Raw genomic sequence first — 21,641 nt, 5'->3', positions numbered from 1 at the left:
CTGAAGTTAGTTTGACAATCAGCTGACAAATATGGTCTGCACTGAGTTAAAATCTGGGCTTGATCATGAAGTCATGTTAAAGAACACCACAACACCCACGTGTGCAGAGGTGAGAAAGGAGCCAGGGTTTGAATCTATCCCAAGCTCTCTTTTTTTCATTCACTTACTTGTCTTGTGACCTATATCAGATTCATCTTGTAACCTCTTGGCAGAGACCTGACCCTAATGTTGAAAAATACTGTATTAGGCCATTGCAGGGACTGTTACATATCACTGAGCAGGAGTGTTTTTTTGGGCAATATTCCATTTTTATCTGTTTGTTTTTTGCTTTGGTACCATCACTTGTCAGGTAGCCTTTAACTGATTGGATTATTCCCATTTTTAAATTTTATCCATAAACTTTTTCTCAATTGATCAGCACATGTCCTTTATACATATTGGTATCACAATATCAAGTTATGGCAAATGAACTATGGTTAGTGTATGGTGAAGGCTTATTAATGGTTAGGCAACTGAAACACTTGTTTAACGTTAGAGGAAAAATCGTTGTTACAGTTAAAATAAAAGTGCATTTCGTCACATATTTCTGTGAATGAGTGAATGAGTGACATGCAGTAGATTGTGTAAAGAACAGGTGGTTTAACTCAGTGAGCTCACAGTGCCTCCTATAGAGAATTTTTCATTGTCATTTCCCTGCTGTCACTTTATGGAGAACAAGGGTAGGAACTGTTGATAAGTGTTCCAAACTTTGCATAATTGTGGAGAGCTCTGCAGCCAATAGGGTTGTGTTGATAAGGCTTTACGAGGCGATTGGTAGCTACAGCTGTTGTGACAGAAAGGATCTAATTCGACGGTGAATGGCAGTAATGAGTCGTCTTAGGCTTCTCCTTTTGCTGTCGGTCGGTGAGTATTCAAATATTTGTATATAATGCATTTTGAAATTAGGTAATTGTTTGTCTAGCTAATCCTTTACATATCCTGTTATTCTGATTCTCAATCTCCTTTTCCCTGGTGCTGTCAATGTCTGTATTAGTCTGTGTAGTAAGTTATTATTATAATATAATATATATAATATATATTATTGTTATCATAACAAAAGTTACTTCTGTTATGTTGCATTTAGTCTATATCCTTGACATTCCACTTCTGTTGTTGACTGCTGCTCAGATCTCTGCAGGGTAAATCCAGACAGCTAGCTAGACTATCTGTCCAATCTGAGTTTTATCTCGCACGACTATTTTACAGTGGCTCGGTGCAGAACTTAGCACCGTCCATGACGATTGTGATTGGTTTAAAGAAATGTCAATAAACCAGAGCACTTTTTTCTCCCATCCCGGAAAGCTGTGTGGACTAGCCAGACCCTCCTCCGCTCCGCAGCGTGTGGATGGTCTGGCAAAGCGAGACTATGTTGCATTAGACCTTAAAGGTACCTGGACTGGAATGGAGCAATGTCTTTAGTGTGCATCACTGTTTTGTTTTTTCTCGTGCATGAAAATTTGCTTCCCAAATAATCTCAACATGTGTGTTAGACCTAAAGGATCCTCAAAATGTGTTCTGGTGAATAAGAGTGAACGGGATTTTTGTTTGTTAAAGGTGTGACTTAGCCAAACAATTTGAACATCGACAACTTCTCAGTCCCTCCCCCCTTTCCGCTAAAGCCTAAACGGTCTCCTAAGCCCCTCCCCCCACAAGGGAGAATCAATGTGTGTGCATGAGCAGTTATTGACACGCAGTTAAAAAAAAGTTGAAAAAGAAAAAAATGAAAAGAAAAGTTCTAACTTTACCATGGAGGACTTTTACTTTCAGGTGTCACAGTGAGCCCAGTGCTGGATCTACAGAAGAGAATCATTGGAGGTCAACCATGTGAGCGTCAGTACCACGTCAAACTGAGAGTTGCTGCCGGTAAATCTTCCAAATTGTGTGGTGGCTCTCTGATCAGTGACCGGTGGATTTTAACTGCAGCTCACTGTTTGATGCCAGGAAAGTAAGGAAATGATCCTATATCTTTAAATACTGTCACATCTAAACACTCGAAACATATACAGCCTAATGCAAAGTATATACAGACTGATATTAATGTTCAGGTGTTCTTGAGAAAAATGTATTAAAGAGATGAGAAACAGAGTGGAATGATTATATTGTGATTTCATTGTGTGATATTCATCTTTAACCTCTTCCAGTATGTTCGCAGATTTAAGTGTGCATCCAGGAGGTCCGGCGCAAGAAGTGCAAATAACAGCAGAACCTGTGATCTATACAGACAACAGGACGAGGTCTCATGATATCATGCTGCTGCAGCTACCTAGCCCCTCTAACATTACACCTATAGCTCTTCCTGACTTTAACTGTCGTCCGGAAATGTGAGTTGTGATTTCTTTCACCCATAGTTGTTAGTTTTAAAAGTTTTACAATGTTTAGGACCACACCCATCTTAAAACTTGGCCTTTCCTTTTTGATCTCAATAACACACCTGTAAAGTTTAGTGACTGCATCTTGCACAGTTATCGGGTCAGGGGTGCAAAGTAGGGGGGGCCAAGCCCCCTTCCATACTTCATAACCCCAAACCTACGGGGCCTTTTCTCAGACCACACCCATCTTAAAACGTGGCTTTAATGTTGATCACATCAACAGTTCACATCTGAAAAGTTTAATGACTGCACACACACACACACACACACAGCAACTCACTCACAAGGTGAAAACAATACCATCGTTGCTGTTGGCTAGTAATCAGCATTTAAAGGTGCTCTAAGCAATGTCACGCGTTTTTTAGACTACAACATTTTTTGTCACATACAGCAAACATCTCCTCACTATCCGCGAGCTGCCTGTCCCCTGAACACACTGTAAAAAAAACACACGGTCTCTGTAGACAGCCCAGGCTCCACACACGGCAACAAAAACAAACTGCGCCAACCTGCACCACCAAACATAACAAACAGTCTTCCAGCATTCCAGCCAATAACCGACAAGAAGGATTTGGGGGTGGGTGTTGGGGGGGGGGTTAGTGAGCGGAAGCAAGGAAGGAAGGGAGATGAGGATGAGGAGGAAGGAGGGGTGAGCTAGCCTCCGTTTAGTTTGAAAATACTTTGAACGTTAAACAAGAAGTGCCGTCACCCAACATCGCTTAGAGCACCTATGCCCTTTTGAAGCCTTTAACATTTATAATAGTTGTAGCAGGAATGCATCAAAAAGCTTTTAATATAACCTCACCACTTGGTTCCTGTTGTTATTTTCTAGGTTTGAGATTGCAGGTCACGCAGCCACTACTGGAGGCCCTAATGATGAAAGGAGTGAGATGATTTTTAATCATTCAATTAAGTTCATGATCTATATGCATTTGTCTTTTGTACTGAAATTAATTGTATTGTATTTAATATATATTTTAGTTCTCGCAATACTGAAGCAGAATATAAAAAAACTGTCTCAGCCAATAGGCAGATGTATGTTTATTTATAACTTTATTTTGATCATTCAAAATATATGTATTTGTATATTGAAAGAATGTTCAGATGTATTTTGTAGTCAAATGTTTTTCCCTCTTTCTTTCTCTCTCTTTCTCTATAGAACCCGGTGTATCGCCTACTCTCCACTGTGCAGACATTCACGTTGTCAACTGTGCAGACCTCAAAAATACTTTGCAGAAAGATTTCCGAAAGGTTTACCAAGTCAAGGTGTATCAACACTGGTTCTGTGGCCAAACACCTAAAATGGATATATGTTATGTGGGTTGGCATGGCCTTTAATACGTTCTCTCCTCTGCTGTTATTTACGTTTTGAGTTGTGTTAAAGGTGCACTATGAGTTCCTGCATGGTTTCAGCACGATTTCATTTTTGTCTCAAATCAAATGGGGGGTTAGTGACAGTTAAGCGTGAATTATACTGGCCATTCCCAACCTGGCGCGCGCCATCGTGACGTTAAAATGATGTAGATCTTGCCGGCGCGCCCGGATTTATAGCGCGCAAGCCGAGGTCGCACACCACTCAACACTTTTTTTTGCAGCGGCGTGCGACAAAGCGGAAACAGGAAGCATGAACAAGCTCCTGGGCAACCGGATGCCAGGACTCTCAGGGTGACTGTAAGTCTCTCTTGTAAACTTACTGGGTTAAGATGAGTTCTTTTATGGCGAATGAAAGGCTTGATCCGACGAAGTAGGTCATTGAATCAAATCGAAGCATTGACGTCAATGCTGCTGCCAGTTCTGCCGTTGTTTATCTTTTTCTTCTTCTTCTAGTCCGTAGAAAGAGCAACGTCGGTAGCCTTTGCTCATTAGTGCCACTTCTGTTCAGGAGAAGACTGCAACTAGTGTCGAGACCACCAAAGCGGGTATAAATAGTTACGGCGATTCCATGACGTCACATTTGCCCGCGCCAGCTGGGCTGCGGCCAGTATAATTCACACTTTAGTCAGTTAGTCATGACAGTTACGGAAACATGAGGGGAGGGGCGAGCTTTGTTTGGTATTTACTTGGAACGTCAACAGAAGTGACGTCATACAGGAACTCATAGTGCACCTTTAAGATGAATATATTTCAATAACGCAACGATTATTATATTAATATATATATATATTCTCTCTCACAGGGAGATTCTGGTGGAGGAGTGGTGTACAAAGACAAGATTTATGGCATCATTTCTTTTCTGGGTGACCCTGGGGGGTTAATTTTCAATTTTGACCCATGAAGAGAACACAAGGGTTAAACCCAGAAAATGCTGCCATAGATCTGTTTAATATTTGGATATAAAGTGAAACTCTCCATCCTAGGACCAGATGATCGATCAGTTATCTGTTACCATACATTGTCACACCTATCCTTGCATCACGTCATTGCCTTCCCTTTAAAATTCAGAATACAGTATAAGATACTGTTGATAACCATCAAAGCATTACATGACCTTTTCCCCTGCTACATTTCTGAGGTCCTTGTTCCTCACTCCACTAGACGCCTACTCAGATCCTTGAACCTCGGTCTTTCATCCATCCCTCGCTCCAACTACAAGACCAAAGGTGATTGATCGTGCCTTTTACATTTTAGCTCCAACCCTCTTGAATCTTCTCCCTCTGTCTGTTAGGTCTGCTGAATCTCTGGACTGTTTAAAGCGTCTTTTAAAAAAACACCTTTATACTTTTGCCTTTGTGTTAAGTGCTGCACAAGTTAATTTGTATTTTATAACCCACATTTATTTTTAGTTTTGTAATTCATACGTATTGTGCATGTGTGTGTGAAGCACTTGTGTATTTAAAAGTGCTATATAAACTTCTTCGAGTCCGTTGCAGTTTCAGATGTCGTTCTGCCAATATCTGGCGCAGGTCACAGCTGACGGGGTTGGTTCAGCCAGGTCCTGGGGGCTGCACTGGGGGGCATTTTCACACTCCAGTAGGTGGGACATTGTCTGTACTGTTCCACAGCTGCCTGTGTCTTCTGTCTGGTGGTTCCATGCTTTCATAAGTGCTTTGCACCTCCCCTGTTCCACTCGTATTAACCAAGTGTTACTTACTTAATAATTTACACACACACACACACACACACACACACACACACACACACACACACACACACACACACACACACACAACATGAGATAGTGGAACCTTTCCTCCCATTCACATCATCAATCATTACCGCTGGAAATCAGTGAAAACAAATACATCGGATTAACATATAACTGCCCTGATGTTTTACCCTCTAGGAAAGAAAAGTAAGACTGATGATGCTTGATGATGATGCTTGTAGCAGATGGTAGGACTGCAGTGAGATATATCAGCGTTAACCTTCGCCAGATCCTCCACACTGAGCTCTTTTGTTTCTCTGCTGGGATCATGTAGATGATGCTGCTGCTTGCACCAAGCTGTAGAGACTGGAAAACCAGCGGTTTGAGCCTCAAATCACGTGTCACAATGTGTGGGACAAAAGTCACGTCAACTATAAAGAAATAACATTCTCTCTATGTTTTACTTGATAAAATGTCTTTTATTTTGACATCACAACAAATAATACATTTGTTCATAACTTTTATTAAAATACAACCTTGTTCAAAACTACATCCCTGATCCTTGTGTTTTTATTATTGTTCGTGACTCTCATAACAACAGTGGTAAGACATTATATTATAGCAACACTAGCTTTGCACTAACAAATATCATTTGAAGCTGTACAAAAGCACCTGTATGTAGCTTATTGTTGACCCCAAAAGGGCAGTGAGACGCAGTCTGGTCTGAAGGTATGTTGGTACATGGAAACATAATATAGTAGCATTCTGCTCGTGGTCTTACATTAAAGCCAACAGATCAAATCTATAGTGCGAACTGGGGCAGTAGAAAATTGTGCCTGGTAGAGCGTCTATAATGCATTTTAAAAATCAGTCTCAGAGTATGCAGCACAGAAATGTTTGGTGCCATTTTATTATAACTGCAAAATCATTATTTGTTTTAACCAGTGGAAATCTAGTTGTAGTTTTCTATTAGAAACATAACAGAACTTTCAAAAGGTCTTCTTTAACGAGGGGTCATCAGTCTGAATCTCTTTCTCTGTTCTTTCTGGTCCTGCATGAATCTAAAATAATGAAGACCACATGAATTAGTACACAACTTCATAGTTCCACTTGTTTTCGTAAAGTTAAAAAAAACTTGACGTTTACTTTAATTTTCAAACCGAACAAAACCACTGTCTCCTAGGTGAAAGTGTTTGTTTGACCCATCCACCACCCCAACCTGCCTCCTTACACAACATTTGGTGCTCTTATACTTCCTGCTTTGCTTCCGTCATAATTTGTATATCCACTAGAGGGCGCCGTCAAACTACATAAATGCAAATATGAGTTGTAATTGCTGATTGTACAAACGTTTTTTGGGGAGAGGACAGTCTCTGTGAAACTGTATGTTTGGTAAAGTAGAGGCCTTTGAATCATCCATTAGTGATCATTAACCAACTCTTGCTGCACAGTACGTGATGAAGATTCCTCAGAAGTTGAGTAGGATGTGTTCAGACTTATGATCCAGGAAAAGCAATCCACTGAATGAATCATTGTGACCCCTTCTTCTGTCCCTCACCTATTCACTAAATTTGACTAAAACGTCATTCTTTTCTTCTCTCTCTTTCTTTGAGCACTCTCCTCCTCTCCCTCCGTGTTTAAGTCAGCCTTACCATTTACAGCAGGGAGCAGGGCTTCTTCTTGACCTTAGTGGGCTGGGGGCAGAGCACGGCTCGGATGGCCTCATCAAACACCGTCTTCAGACAGCACTGGGTCAAAGCCGAGCACTCCAGGTACTTCACTGAATCTGCACATACGACAAAGGACACACAGATCACATCAATAAAACTATACATGAACGAAAGAATAAGAGAGGAGTAGGCTAAAGAAAACAAGCTGCGATTGTAAGCCTGCACATTAAACCTGTAATGTATGTATCCACTGTATGTTAACCTGTTAACACCCACCAGGTGTGTGAGTTCTGACATGTTACATAATAAGTATTTAAACACAAAAGTTCTAAACTTTTGTCAATATGGACATGGTGTACATCGTTTGATTGGTAATTCTTTTTTAAACAACAATTCCTCCAAACCATAGGACCACTTAAATTGTGGTTAGTATGATATTGTACAAAAACATATGCACAACAATTCGTATCTTACAAAGTTACGGCGACTGACCGCGGCCTTTACATTTAAATTTAGCCAATAAAAGGTTACTTTGGGCCAGGTACAGGGCACTGTGATGTTACGGTAATTTCAGCGCCCATTGCAGTTGAGTTTAGGCAACAAAATGACTAGTTAGGATGAGAAAAAAAGATTGTGGTTTGGGTTAAAAAACTGGTCCCCTTAAGTAGTACTCCTGGGGTGGCAGGAAATCCGTCCCACGGAAGCGTTTTCCCTCCCCATTCCTTAACATAACGATCAAGGTTTCAAACATGTTGTAAAACGGTCGCTGTTTAATTAGCTTTAGGCACAAAAATACTTGGCAACTGTATTACTACTGTTCATGTACATTATTATTTGTTAGAGCTCAGAATCTAATTCTCTGTCTGACAAAATGTCAAAGAGTCACTTTTTAAATCCCCCCTGTGTCCCTGTCTGCAGAACCACGGGCAGCTTTAAACACAATGCCTTTCTTTCTTTTCCTGCTCTTTCTTTCTTTCTTTCTTTCTTTCTTTCTTTCTTTCTTTCTTTCTTTCTTTCTTTCTTTCTTTCTGTATGACAGTGCAGTTGAGAGCTAAGATTTCTGTACAGTCTGCTGTTTTAGCTACTAATTATGGTAATTCCTCTTTTTATTCATGCATACACATGCAAACCACGTCCCATCCATCTTATTCAGCAAGTGTGGCAGAAGAGGCAGCAACTAAATCATTGTTTGTTTCTACTAATATATAGTCTAACCAGGGTTGTTTTTTATTAGGACTCCTTGATTATATAAACTACAAATATATATAGTATATATTTAGCTGACATGTGAAAAGGTCCAAATAATAATGTACCACAGATATAAGACTTACCTTAGTTCTGACATTATCATAGGACGCTGGGCTCACCAGGGAGAAACAGATGAGGAAAACATCCTAAAGAATAGACAATGAGATGAGAGTGATATTCAATGACAGATTTGGCTACACTGGGATTTTATGTCCTTTGCATGCTTTTGTGTAACTGTACCATAAAATATTTACATTACTCTATATCTGTATATAATTATAACAGACTTATTTCATTGCTAAGGGTATTATAAACCTTAAAAGTTCAGGTTACTGTCATATGACCAAAATCTTAACATCATCCACTTAGTCTGTTGTTCCAGAGCTTTCAGCAACATCTAGTGTGGTTATCTTATGATACCAGAAAATATCATTATTTTACTGTATATTAGACTGCAGTTACTGACATTTTGACCAACCGCTGTAAAAGGGTAAATATTTGGAATGAGTTTTTCTCAGTAAACATGAAGCCAGCCAGAGTATGGAGTTATATTCCTATCTTTAATCAAGAGCGCATTCTTTCAATTTGAGAGCATTTCTCACTGATATTACGTTCAGATTTTGTAATAATTTCCCTCAAAACCTTGCTCTCACACTCAAATAGTCACTGCTCGCGCTTGGATTTGCTCTGCTTGTGCTCAAAGTTTGTGCTCGCGCTTGGATTTTCTCTGCTTGTGCTCAAAGTTTGTGCTCGCAGCTTGGATTTGCTCTGCTTGCACTCAAACTTTCTGCTTGGACTCAGATATGTTGTTGTTTGGACAGATTTCCTGCTCTCAGCTTTGAACCTTCTCCTCGCAACTCAGGCTGATTCTGCTCACTTGCAAAGTTTCTGCTCTCGGATTTCTCCCTGCGGCTTGGATTTTTGTGTGTTATAACCCTATCAAAAGTCAACAACCAATAGAATGCCAGCTGTAGTGTTGACCAATGAAATGATCCCAACCCTGTTGAGGGTGCGTTCACTTTACTTTAGAACGTCTGTTGAGGGCGGCTGCTCTGTAACCTGACTGTAACCAAGTTTATATATCCCCGCGCCGTTTATAGCTTTATTATAAGTATATGTCAACAATGTGCACAGAATGGTCGACGCACTTTCCGCCACACCCGTCAGGAAACTGGAGAAAGCTTTGAAGTGGGACGTATGAAGTTATGTCCACAACTACGAGGGTTAGTAACATAATTTAAGCACCTAGCTAGCTAGCTAGCATATGGCCTAGCTTGATGTCCAGAAACAAATAGAGGTGGTTTAATGTACCTAAACAATGATCAATGATTACCAAATTTCTCTCTCATATTGCTCCTCATAACCACTGAAAACTGTCAAAAAATCTAACCCAAAGTCCAATTATTATGGACGTTATGTGACTGATAACTGATTGATATCTGATTGATCATTGTTTAGGTACATTAAGTTACCACGTTAAGCTTGTTCACGTTAAGCGTTAGAATGTCCCGGCTGCTGTTGAGGGAAACTGTAGTCTATAACTTCCTGAGCGACTGATCGTCCATTTTGCCCCCTTAATACAAATAAATATGGCTATGAAATGGAACATGAAATACATAAATGAGGCAATACATATATAGGCATTAGTCATTATAGTTCAATAGCCTAAATACATATGTTTTACTTATATTTATTTCCCGGGGACTTTTATTTATTCCGTCTATTTATATGCACGTTATATTCAAAGGAAGTTTAGTTATCTCACAGGCTCAGACTAAAAGCAGCAGCAAGCCTGCCTGACATCAGTGCATAGCATATCACTGCAAAGTAAATAAAATATGAATAAATCACGCAGCGGTAGATTCCCAGGTCAGCTAGAAGCGGGTAACGCGAGCTCTGCAGACGGACCAGAGTCAGTCAGCACCGGGGAAGCGAACCGCGGGGGACCAAGCTCACAGGGCTGGTAGCTAGCTGCTAGCTAGCTGCAGCAGCTAATATTAGAATATTAGACCCAGCACCGGAGGTCTGATCCCCATGATTTAAAACGAAAATCAAATAACCATTTGTTTTTAATACCTGTTTATGAAATGAAAATCAAATGAACGAAAAAGTACACGGACCCAGTCTGTTAAGTACAATTTCACCACTAATAAAACAGATCTAGAGATGATATGCTTTATTTGCAACTTAAATGTAATTTTTTAATTAATACAAAGCAAACTGAGCAGAAAGAACAAGTATTTTGTTGGTTTGTTTCTCTTCTTCCAGGTGTGACTTAAGTACCCGTTGAGCTGCATCACAGCTGCACTATGTGCATGGACCTGTGCCAGTCAGCACATCACTCACCTGTGTGCAGAGGACAGGCAGCAGTAGCACAAACCAAGAAGGTTGGCAAGTCTGATAATAATGCAATTGTAAAAATAATAATAATATAATAGTAAAATCATGTTACATACACTTATGTTTCTTGCTTAAATTCACAGGGTGCACAACCAGGCCTGGGAGAGAAAATTACTGATGTCCACAAAACCAAATCAGAGAAGGTAAGGTAAGATAGTAATGATGTTAAAGCAAGCTATGTACACCTAATATATTACATGTTGATGTCTATGAATCTGTCTTTAATAGGAGCATACTATACAAAGACAACAGTGGAGAGTTCCTGGATCGGTCTGTCCTCAAAGTGCCAGAGATCTACAAGGACTTCACCCTTTTCTGCACCATCAGCCGTTATAATCAAAGTGATAAAAGAGAGAACAAATTATTGTTTTCTCTGTTGACATGAATAGGTGCCTGTAATGTCTGTCCATATATTCAATCAATTCAATAAATGTTGATAAGTATCACTGCTATTTCTTAAATCATTGTAGTTTTTCAGAGCAATAAGATACAGATTATTAAAACCATGTTCACATTTGCAACAAATTAAAACCCTGATCAAGGCAAATAGTTTTTTCATGTTCCATAACATTTATAAAATAAAAAACAGTACAATTAAATTTACCAGAGCTGACACTTGGTAAATAGCTTTAATTTACCTTGTCAAAACAATGAGTAATTCATAACAAATTGCACAATATTTGACACAAAACCTTAAAAGTATATGGTTCATACTACGGTGAAGCAGTACAATGTGCCTATAGGATTTACTGTAGCAGGAACATTGATATTGGCAAACAGATGACCCAGGTTCAGGTGAGTTTGTGAGCAGGGTTATGAATAAAGATAAGATAGGCCTAGTGTTCACAAGAGGGATGATTCAGGTATGGCAACACAAATTAAGAATAATTCAATTAAATAGGAGGTATGTACAACTAGTAGAAGATAAATTAACTATACAAGAGCAATTAAGGTAAAGTTTTGAGGTGGCAAGCTAAAGTATAGTCAATAGCATGGAGTCAAGTCAACAGTGTACACCAGAATAATATATACTGTGATTAAGTAATGATACTTACTGTTGTCTGTACTAATATAACACAAAAAAATAATAGTGTTTGATGCAGTATGGAGAACAACCAAGTCCCATATGAACCCAAGAGACTTTAAGTGCAGCTGTTGATGATGTTCACTACAAACAAAACTTGCAGATGGTTGTAGTCTGTAGCCAGGCATACAGTAGGTAGATCTGGAGCAGATGGTTGTAGTCTGTAGCCAGTCATACAGTAGGTAGATCTGGAGCACATGGTTGTAGTCTGTAGCCAGTCATACAGTAGGTAGATCTGGAGCAGATGGTTGTAGTCTGTAGCCAGCCGTACAGTAGGTAGATCAGGAGCAGATGGTTGTAGTCTGTAGCCAGTCATACAGTAGGTAGATCTGGAGCAGATGGTTGTAGTCTGTAGCCAGCCGCAGTAGTGTAGATCTGGAGCAGATGGTTGTAGTCTGTAGCCAGTCATACAGTAGGTAGATCCGGAGCAGATGGTTGTAGTCTGTAGCCAGCCATACAGCAGGTAGATCAGGAGCAGATGGTTGTAGTCTGTAGCCCCGCATAGTAGGTAGATCTGGAGCAGATGGTTGTAGTCTGTAGCCAGCCGTCAGTAGTAGATCAGGAGCAGATGGTTGTAGTCTGTAGCCAGCCATACAGCAGGTAGATCTGGAGCAGATGGTTGTAGTCTGTAGCCAGACATACAGCAGGTAGATCTGGAGTAGGGGGGTGAATTCTAGCTATCATGGGTTGGTGATATCACACACACCACACCACGGGGCCCCCCCCCTCCCCCCACCCTGGATGAAAAGAAAGTAAAACAAAATACTTCTTTTTTCAGTTCAGTTTGCTTTGTATCAATTAAACAAATAACTGCTATTTAAGGAGCAAATAAGAAACCATATCATTTCTAGATCTGTTTTTATTTGTGATAAATTGAACTTAACATTACGTTTTATACAGATTGCTATGAATCTATTTTCAAACTAATGTTATATGAAGGAATGAAGACTAAATTCTGATGAACAACAAACAACAGTGATGCAAAAACTGACACAAACAATCCAGTTTCTTGTGTTCTTTCAGTTATATTACAGTTTGTTTTACTACTGGCTCTAACATGAAATTAGCCAAATCCCAGGAACAATGGTTAACCAAACGAGGAAAAAATACAAAGTAGGGTCATCACATATACACACACGTCCGTCTAATAGTCGTTCAATCTAGCTAGCTATACAATAAAGAACATATATTTGTTTCTGGACATCAAGCTAGGCTATATGCTAGCGCCATATGCTAGCTAGCTAGCTAGGTGCTTAAGTTATGTTATCACCCTCGTAGTTGTGGACATAACTTCATACGTCCCACTTCAAAGCTTTCTCTCCGTTTCCTGACGGGTGCAGGTGAAAGTGCGCAACCATTCTGTGCACATTGTTGACATATACTTATAATAAAGCTATAAACGGCGCGGGGATATATAAACTTGGTTACAGTCAGGTTACAGAGCAGCCGCCCTCAACAGACGTTCTAAAGTAAAGTGAACGACCCTCAACAGGGTTGGGATCATTTCATTGGTCAACACTACAGCTGGCATTCTATTGGTTGTTGACTTTTGATAGGGTTATAACACAAAAAAATCCAAGCGCCGCAGGAGAAATCCGAGAGCAGAAACTTTGGAAGTAAGCAGAATCAGCCTGAGTGCGAGGAGAAGGTTCAAAGCTGAGAGCAGGAAATCTGTCCAAACAACAACATATCTGAGTCCAAGCAGAAAGTTTGAGTGCAAGCAGAGCAAATCCAAGCGGGCAGCACAAACTTTGAGCACAAGCAGAGAAAATCCGCGCAGCAGCAAACTTTGAGCACAAGCAGAGCAAAACCAAGCGCGAGCAGTGACTATTTGAGTGTGAGAGCAGCGTTTGAGGGAAATTATTACAAAATCTGAACGTAATATCAGTGAGAAATGCTCTCAAATTGAAAGAATGCGCTCTTGATTAAAGATAGGAATATAACTCCATACCAGAGCAGCCTGCGTCCAAGAGGGACACTGAGTCATGTGGCTCTTCTCTTTTTGAATGTAAATGTAACGTTTTTACAATGTAAACATGCAACATGTTGTTTGGTGGTGGTTGAGTTTGACTGAGAAAACAATTTTAGATGTATAACGTAAAATAGCCTCGGGAAGGAACTTGTTTTGGTGGAACATGTGTACGTTCAAAAGTTGTTTTAGTCGTGCAACAGAGAACTCAGATTGGACTTAGCTAGCTGTCTGGATTTACCCTGCAGAGATCTGAGTAGCAGTTAACCATAGTCCTCCATAGTGTGTGTGTGTGTGTGTGTGTGTGTGTGTGTGTGTGTGTGTGTGTGTGTGTGTGTGTGTGTGTGTGTGTGTGTGGGTACCGTCTGTGGGTAGGACAGTGGGCGGAGCCTGTCGTAGTCTTCTTGTCCAGCTGTATCCCAGAGGCCCAGGTTGACTGGCTTGCTGTCCACCATCACATTAGCTGAGTAGTAGTCAAACCTGTGGGGAGCACAGCGATCAATAAACCAATCAATAAATCAATCAATCATTCAGTGAGCCAGTCTTTCATTTAAGTGATGATTTGAACAATTAATTAGTTTGATCTAGAAATACCTTCTCCAGGTAGGGAATGAGTCCTAACCCCAAGTAAAGGAGTTCAAGTACCTTGGGGTTTTGTTCGCGAGTGAGGGGACAATGGAGCGGGAGATTGGTCGGAGAATCGGCGCAGCGGGTGCGGTATTACATTCCATCTATCGCACCGTTGTGACGAAAAGAGAGCTGAGCCAGAAGGCAAAGCTCTCGATCTACCGGTCAGTTTTCGTTCCTACCCTCACCTATGGTCATGAAGGCTGGGTCATGACCGAAAGAACGAGATCCAGGGTACAAGCGGCCGAAATGGGTTTCCTCAGGAGGGTGGCTGGCGTCTCCCTTAGAGATAGGGTGAGAAGCTCAGTCATCCGTGAGGTGCCGCTGCTCCTTCGCGTCGAAAGGAGCCAGTTGAGGTGGTTCGGGCATCTGGTAAGGATGCCCCCTGGGCGCCTCCCTAGGGAGGTGTTTCAGGCACGTCCAGCTGGGAGGAGGCCTCGGGGAAGACCCAGGACTAGGTGGAGGGATTATATCTCCACCCTGGCCTGGGAACGCCTCGGGATCCCCCAGTCGGAGCTGGTTAATGTGGCTCGGGAAAGGGAAGTTTGGGGTCCCCTGCTGGAGCTGCTCCCCCCGCGACCCGACACCAGATAAGCGGACGAACAGGGGCGGACTTTACCATTAGGCAAAGGTCGGCAATTGCCTTGGGCCCCGAGCTACCTAGGGCCCCCCAAAATGCCCTATTAACTTATGGTTAAGGGTTGTTTTTTTTTTTTTACTTTTCGCAAATTATATATTTCTAAAACTCCATTTGCAAAACATGGCATCAAATCATTAGTTTCGCAGACCGGAGGGCCCCCCCCACCTCACTACATTGGACTATTCCATTAAATCACCTAGGCTACTGCTCATTCCGAAAGTGACAAGGCTGTAATGTCGGCGCAAAAACGGAGAAAAGAAAGTGACAGACAGACCATGGATGTATTGAGACAGACAGAGTGCGTGTGCAGAGTGACAGACAGTGTACAGACTAGAGTAATGAAGCGAAACTACCCAAGCGGTGCTGAAAAAAGGAGGAAGAAAAAAGAAAAACGTTTTTAAAAAAAAAATTGCCGAAGTTAACAAAGTTCTTCGTGATGCCCGCCGCTGACAATAACAACAACGCTACAAGCACCATCACGAGCGTTAGCACTGCTGCTAGCGAGGAGGAGCTACCCGTTGCTGCCGACAGAGCCAGCCCAGGCTGCTCCAGCGATATTGCTGCTAACGTTACATCCAATTCACCTTTACAGGATGATGAGGATCCTTCAACTTCAGGTAACAAAACTTCCGCATAGGTACCGTGGGTGCTCCGTAGCTCGAGCACCCACGGAAAAATACCTGAGCACCCACGCTGGCCAACTGCCAGTAGGCAAAATTAATTTAAAATGAATAACTAATAACTAATAACTAACTCATGTCAGCGATCGTCGGTTATGTCGGTGGCATTGATTCTTAATTTCCCACGAAGCTGATCGCGGTTACATGTCAGTTCAACTTTTCATCTCCAATCCTATCTGTAGTTGTGAGAAGTGGCGCTGTCCTGAGTTGAAAGATAGACTAGACTACTTTACGGCGTTATTATCGAGTTAATAGGTGTGTGTGTGTGTGTGTGTGTGTGTGTGTGTGTGTGTGTGTGTGTGTGTGTGTTCGTGTCGGCCGCTGTCCATTTCCTAAGGTTCTGAACGCAAACATTTTTTGACTTGTTTTTTTTTTTAAAGAGCGTGAGCACCCACGGAGGAAAACATAAATCGGCGCCTTTGTCCACGTTCACTTTCAGTGACAGTGATAATAATGTTGACGACGTCTATGACGAAAAAGACGACAATTCCAATGAACAACTAATGAGTAGGCCTACTAGCAGTCATGACCAGTGTGTAACTCTTGAACTTGAAGATGACCCAGCAGCACTCTGGTCAAAACATCTCACTGACAAAGAGCGGTGCTCAATAGTGCAGAGAGGCCCAGTTCAGAGCAAGGACGACAGAATTTATCCTAAAAATCAAGAGGGGCGAAGATTTACAAGCAGGAATTATTACCTGCAAATGAAGAATGGAGAAAAAATGATTGGGCTGATCTCCGTGTGTGTGTTTGTGTGTGTGTGTGTGTGTGTGTGTGTGTGTGTGTGTGTGTGTGTGTGTGTGTGTGTGTGTGAGTGTGTCTGTGTGTGAGTGTGTGTGTGTGAGTGTGTGTGTGTGAGTGAGTGTGTGTGGAGTGAGAGTGTCTGTGTGCGAAAGTGTCTGTGTGTGAGTGGGGCGCTATGTTTACACGGAAACGATCTGGTATGGTGACGCAAAAGTGTGTGAAATTCGATGTAGTATGCACTCCAGGTGACTAGGTGGCACTGCCACACAACACCACCAAGACACCCACCTGCGCAGAACATTCATTCTACTTCTCTCCTGCTTGAGAGCGAGGCAGTGGGCAGAGGAGGCTGAAGCAGACCCTCCTCTGACCTCTGACCGCTGACCGCTGCCTCTCTATCTCTCTCTCTCTCTCTCTTCATCCGTAACGTCTGTCGCCTGCTCTGGCTCAAATGAATAGCCTACATATCGTCATCGAACTATAACAACCTTATCCACATTGTTGAAATCATTTAAATATTGAGCCATTACATTGGAAATTCTAACAGGAGCCTATAATTTCTGTATCCTACTCCGTAACAACAGACGCCTTTTTCGCCTCTCTCCACACCTCTGTCTTCAGACTTTTGCGGTTTTACCCTTTAGATGGTAACGCGACGGTGGAGCGCTTTTAAGATTTCCACTCTGGAAGGTGGTTTCACTTTTTGCGTTTTAAGCCCCCAAAAACGCCGTCGCCGCATAAACGAAAGGCACATCCAATAAAAATATTTTTCGTTTTCACCCGAGAGCGTCATCGTGTAAACAGGGCCTGAGTGTGTGAGTGAGTGTCTGTGTGCGAGTGTCTGTGTGAGTGTCTGTGTGTCTGTGTAGAGGGCCCCATGTCTGTGTTTGCCTTGGGCCCCAAAATGACTAAATCCGCCACTGCGGACGAAGATGGATGGATGGATAGAAATGCCATAGAAATGCCATCACGCCAAGGTAGGGTCATATAACTAAACACCTTAGATCTGAGAGGAGAAGATTTTTATTACAGAAACCATGGAAAAGGACAAGTTTATTTGGACAGATTAATTACAATCCTTCTACTGAAAGGATTAAACACACTTGAATTTAAATTGCTGGGTGGGTTTGGCATAAAAATGCCTAATATATTTGTTATTTAAACACCTGGGTGTTTAAGGAAGTAACCCCTGCAACGTTGTAGATTGTAATGCTAAGCTGTGCTGCCCCTGTGTGGTCACACTGAAACACTACAGTCTCTTCTATCAGCTTTGGAAATGACTTTCCTAAACTTCCCTTTGGACCTTTTGTATGTACCCAGTGGTGGAAGAAGTATTCAGATCATTTATTTAAGTAAAAGTACTAATAACACACTGTTAAAATACTCTATTATTAGTAAAAGTCCCGAATTGACAATGTTACTTATGTAAAGGTATGTAAGTATCATCAGGAAAATGTACTAAAGTATTAAAAGTAAAAGTACTCAATGCAGAAAAAAATGCAGGTTCTGTCAATCAACTAAGTGTTTAATGTTCTAATCACTTCAGCTGAACTTGTAGGCCGTTACATTGGATGGGTATGTTGGGTAGTTTAATTTATAATATAACATTGTATTTTAGAAACTACATGTGTTTTGTGTGTAACAATCTTAATAAGTAGTTGTCATATTAACATAGTGGAGTAAAAAGAACAATATTTCTCTCTGAAATATAGCGGAGTAGAAGTAGAAAGCGGCATGAAAGGAAATGACTCAAGCGAAAGAACCTAAAATATCTACCTAAGTACACTGCTTGAGTACATGTACTAAGTTACATCCCACCACTGGTATGTACACATGGTGCTGCTACACATAGGACAACATACACTCATTTGAGTTCATTTGCAAAAACAGATAAAAGCCATTCTTAAGACGAATAAACCAACATCAGTTTGATAACGGAGGTAATCTGATTTTGCAAACTGAACCTAACTTGACTTGGATCGTCTAGTTGATCGCTTCGTTGTGCAACTTCGATGGACACACGCAACTAACTCTGTTTTTAGCAACATCCTGTTTCTGCCTCATGCGTGTGTTCATCTCATCTCACGCCATCAGTTAGTAAAACACAGCTGCTAGAGGCTTTTAACAAATTCAAAGAGATATATCGCCCATGTTCTTGCCTCTCTTTAAAGGTTACAAATCGGTTTTAGCGTTGAGTTGTTTTACTTCATGGACCTAAATCCTGTCTAAAGACTAAAAAAGGACATTTAAATCGCTTATTTCCTATTTCTAAAATATCTTAATAGTTTGTTAATGTAATTCTATTTCAACTCATTGTATCATTTCTTTTTACATTTATTGTAGGCTTTTACTTGTCCTTTAGTTAGTCTGGAAATGTTTTAAAGGTCCCATGACATGCTGCTCTTTGGATGCTTTTATATAGGCCTTAGTGGTCCCCTACGTCTTAAGTCTCTTTCCCGAAATTCAGCCTTGGTGCAGAATTACAGCCACTAGAATTACAATGAGCTTTCCTTAGGATGTGCCATTTCTGTGTCTGTAGCTATTGAGGAGGAGAGAGGGGGGGAAGGTGGAGGGTGGGGGTGTGGCCTTGACCAACTGCCACTTTGCTCGTTTGAAAGCCATGATGTCTCTTTCTCATGGGTGGGCCAAATTCTCTGGGCGGGCAAAGCAGAGAAAGCGGAGGTAACCTGCAGATCGGCCCATCTGAGCTTTCATTTTCTCAAAGACAGAGCAGGATACCCAGGGCTCGCTTTACACCTATCGCCATTTCTAGCCACTGGGGGACCGTAGGCAGGCTCATTAAGTGAAATGTTCATGCCATGGGACCTTGAATAGATCCTGTGTAAAACACCTTGTAACTGTGTTTTGAAAGTGTATTGATGAAGTTGATTATTTCTATTATTAGGTAATATGTTGACTAGAGGAGTAAACATAAAATCCGTGGCTTGCTCACAAGCACTGCAACATTAATTGCTGAAATAGAGAGTGGTTAGTAAACCTTTTTCTTCTCTATTTAACTGTCAGCTTTTTTGTCTTTTAGAAAAGAAGCCTGCTTCCTAACTTCTAGGTTGCTGCCAGCCCAAATCTGTCAGTGTTCGGCAGATGTACGCAATGTGTGTGTATGTGTGTGTATGTGTGTGTGTATGTGTGTGTGTGTGTGTGTGTGTGTGTATATATATTTTTTACTGCATTCGTGTGCCATATTTGTCCCATGTGTCATTGCATGCACACCATTGCATATTACAGTTGATTATTGTTCATACAGAAATGTGCAACATGTTAGTTTACTCGTACATGTAATTTACTTTGTAATTTACCGTCAGAAAGAGAGCATGTGTGTCGGTGTGCCTCATACTCACACAGTAGGAATGTACTCCCCGGGGAAGGCATTGGTTGTGTAGCTGATGAGAAGACATGTTTTTCCCACCGCTCTAAATCATACAAGTAAAAACACATGCAGTGAGACATTATGACCAGACAATTTCAATGTTTCATTCAGGCTAAAAGAGGGAATCACAGCCAGAAACAATCAACATAAGCTTTGTCCCAAGTCCATACTACATACTTACAGTACAGTATACAGTACGTAGAATAAAAAATCATTTTTATACTCAGCATACTTTTCAATTTTGTACTAAAAGGAAATTATGGAAGACAGGAAGGGAGAGCAGAAGTGTTTTCAAAATATTTCAATTGTATTTGTTGTATTTTGGGATATTCTGTTATCCCAAATTCTGGGTATAACTGTTTCTTTATCACCCACACTGTATTTTTTTCTAGCAGTTGAGCAGCTTTTGTGCATTGCATGCTTAATTCCAACCTGGTTAGATTTAGTGTGTAGAATGTATTTAGGACAACGGTATAGAAAAGCAGAGAAAGAGGATGCGAGATGAGCTGGCAGACTGATCTCAGAGCAATAATCACACATGTACAATATCAGTAGCCTTGCATGTTTACAAGTTTATTTTATTAGTTTTAATATCACATTGTATAATTGAGATGGAAACATTTGAGCCAGTAACATGTTCATTACAGGAGCGCAGTGATGTCTGGCTGCATGCACCAGATGATCAAACAAGTATCAACTAGTCCTGTTTGTATTTTGTTCCAGAGCATTGCTGTTAGCATTTTCAACAATAACACCAGCACTCGTGGCCTGTCTTCACCAAGGCACTGACACACAGAGAAGATCACAGATTGGAAAGGTATGAATGAAAACCAGGTGGTCTGCAAGCTCAGGGACCAAATATTCTACTGTGAGATTATTCATGACATTACATCATGCCTTTTAGATTATTCATGACATTACATTACATGTAATTAAGCTCATGTTTTCATCCAAAGCTATTGGTATGTATGTCGTATGTATCACGCCTATGGGTTAAGCTCATGGACACATTGGTTGATGTATCACAGTGGGAATTTAACCCAGATCTCACACACCAAAGGCATGTGTCATAACCACTGCACCATCACCACCCATACGTAATGTAAAGTAATGTAGTGTTGATATTGCTTCCACTTCCATTACTTTCTGAAAGTGCACAGTTTTACTATAGTAAAGATATAGTGTTTTTCAGATTTTTTTTATAGCTGTGTATGTAACCTCAGACATCTTACCAGGACGTTTTGGGATGTGCTCTTTTACCTGTTCACTGTTTCTCTCAAACGGTACAGTGTATAACTGTTTCTTTCTTATTTGGTGTTTCTTTATTTCCCAAAAAAATCTTTATGAGCTTTCCCTATGTATATTTATACAGTATGAGTTCACTGACAAGTTTTAAAACAAAACACCTGCTTAGTCTTTCAGCTGAAATTGCTGTCAGGCTGAAATCCATTCTGTTTTGAAAGTGTGGTTAACAATTTTTTTAAATCATTTTTTTCGGGCATTTTAGGCCTTTATTTCCATAGGAAAGATGAAAACACGAAAGCGGAGAGAGGGGGCGAATGACATGCAGCAAAGTGCCTCAGGTCAGAGTCGAACCCGCAGCGGCTGCATCCAGGAGTAAACTCTCTATATGTGCGCCTGCTCTACCAACTGAGCTAACCCACAGTTTCTCACACATGTCTCCAGTTGTGCCCACTG

The 21,641-nt window shown here is 41.0% G+C and overlaps 1 protein-coding gene across 1 annotated transcript; it reads right to left on the bottom strand.

Moving 5' to 3' along the window:
* Positions 1-5,951: 5,951 nt before the first annotated feature.
* LOC120567030 (ras-related C3 botulinum toxin substrate 2-like) lies at positions 5,952-19,991 on the bottom strand (the record flags this gene model as incomplete). The annotated part of the gene is made up of 5 exons (XM_039813815.1): positions 5,952-6,554; positions 7,146-7,279; positions 8,449-8,557; positions 14,227-14,344; positions 19,915-19,991. Coding segments are annotated over 4 exons (435 nt in total), but the record flags the coding sequence as incomplete, so codon positions are not given.
* Positions 19,992-21,641: the final 1,650 nt, after the last annotated feature.

Source organism: Perca fluviatilis, chromosome 1, assembly GCF_010015445.1.
Source record: "Perca fluviatilis chromosome 1, GENO_Pfluv_1.0, whole genome shotgun sequence".
Lineage (NCBI taxonomy): Eukaryota > Metazoa > Chordata > Actinopteri > Perciformes > Percidae > Perca > Perca fluviatilis.
Note: the sequence above shows the minus strand (reverse complement) of the source record. Positions and strands in the feature narration are given on the sequence as shown.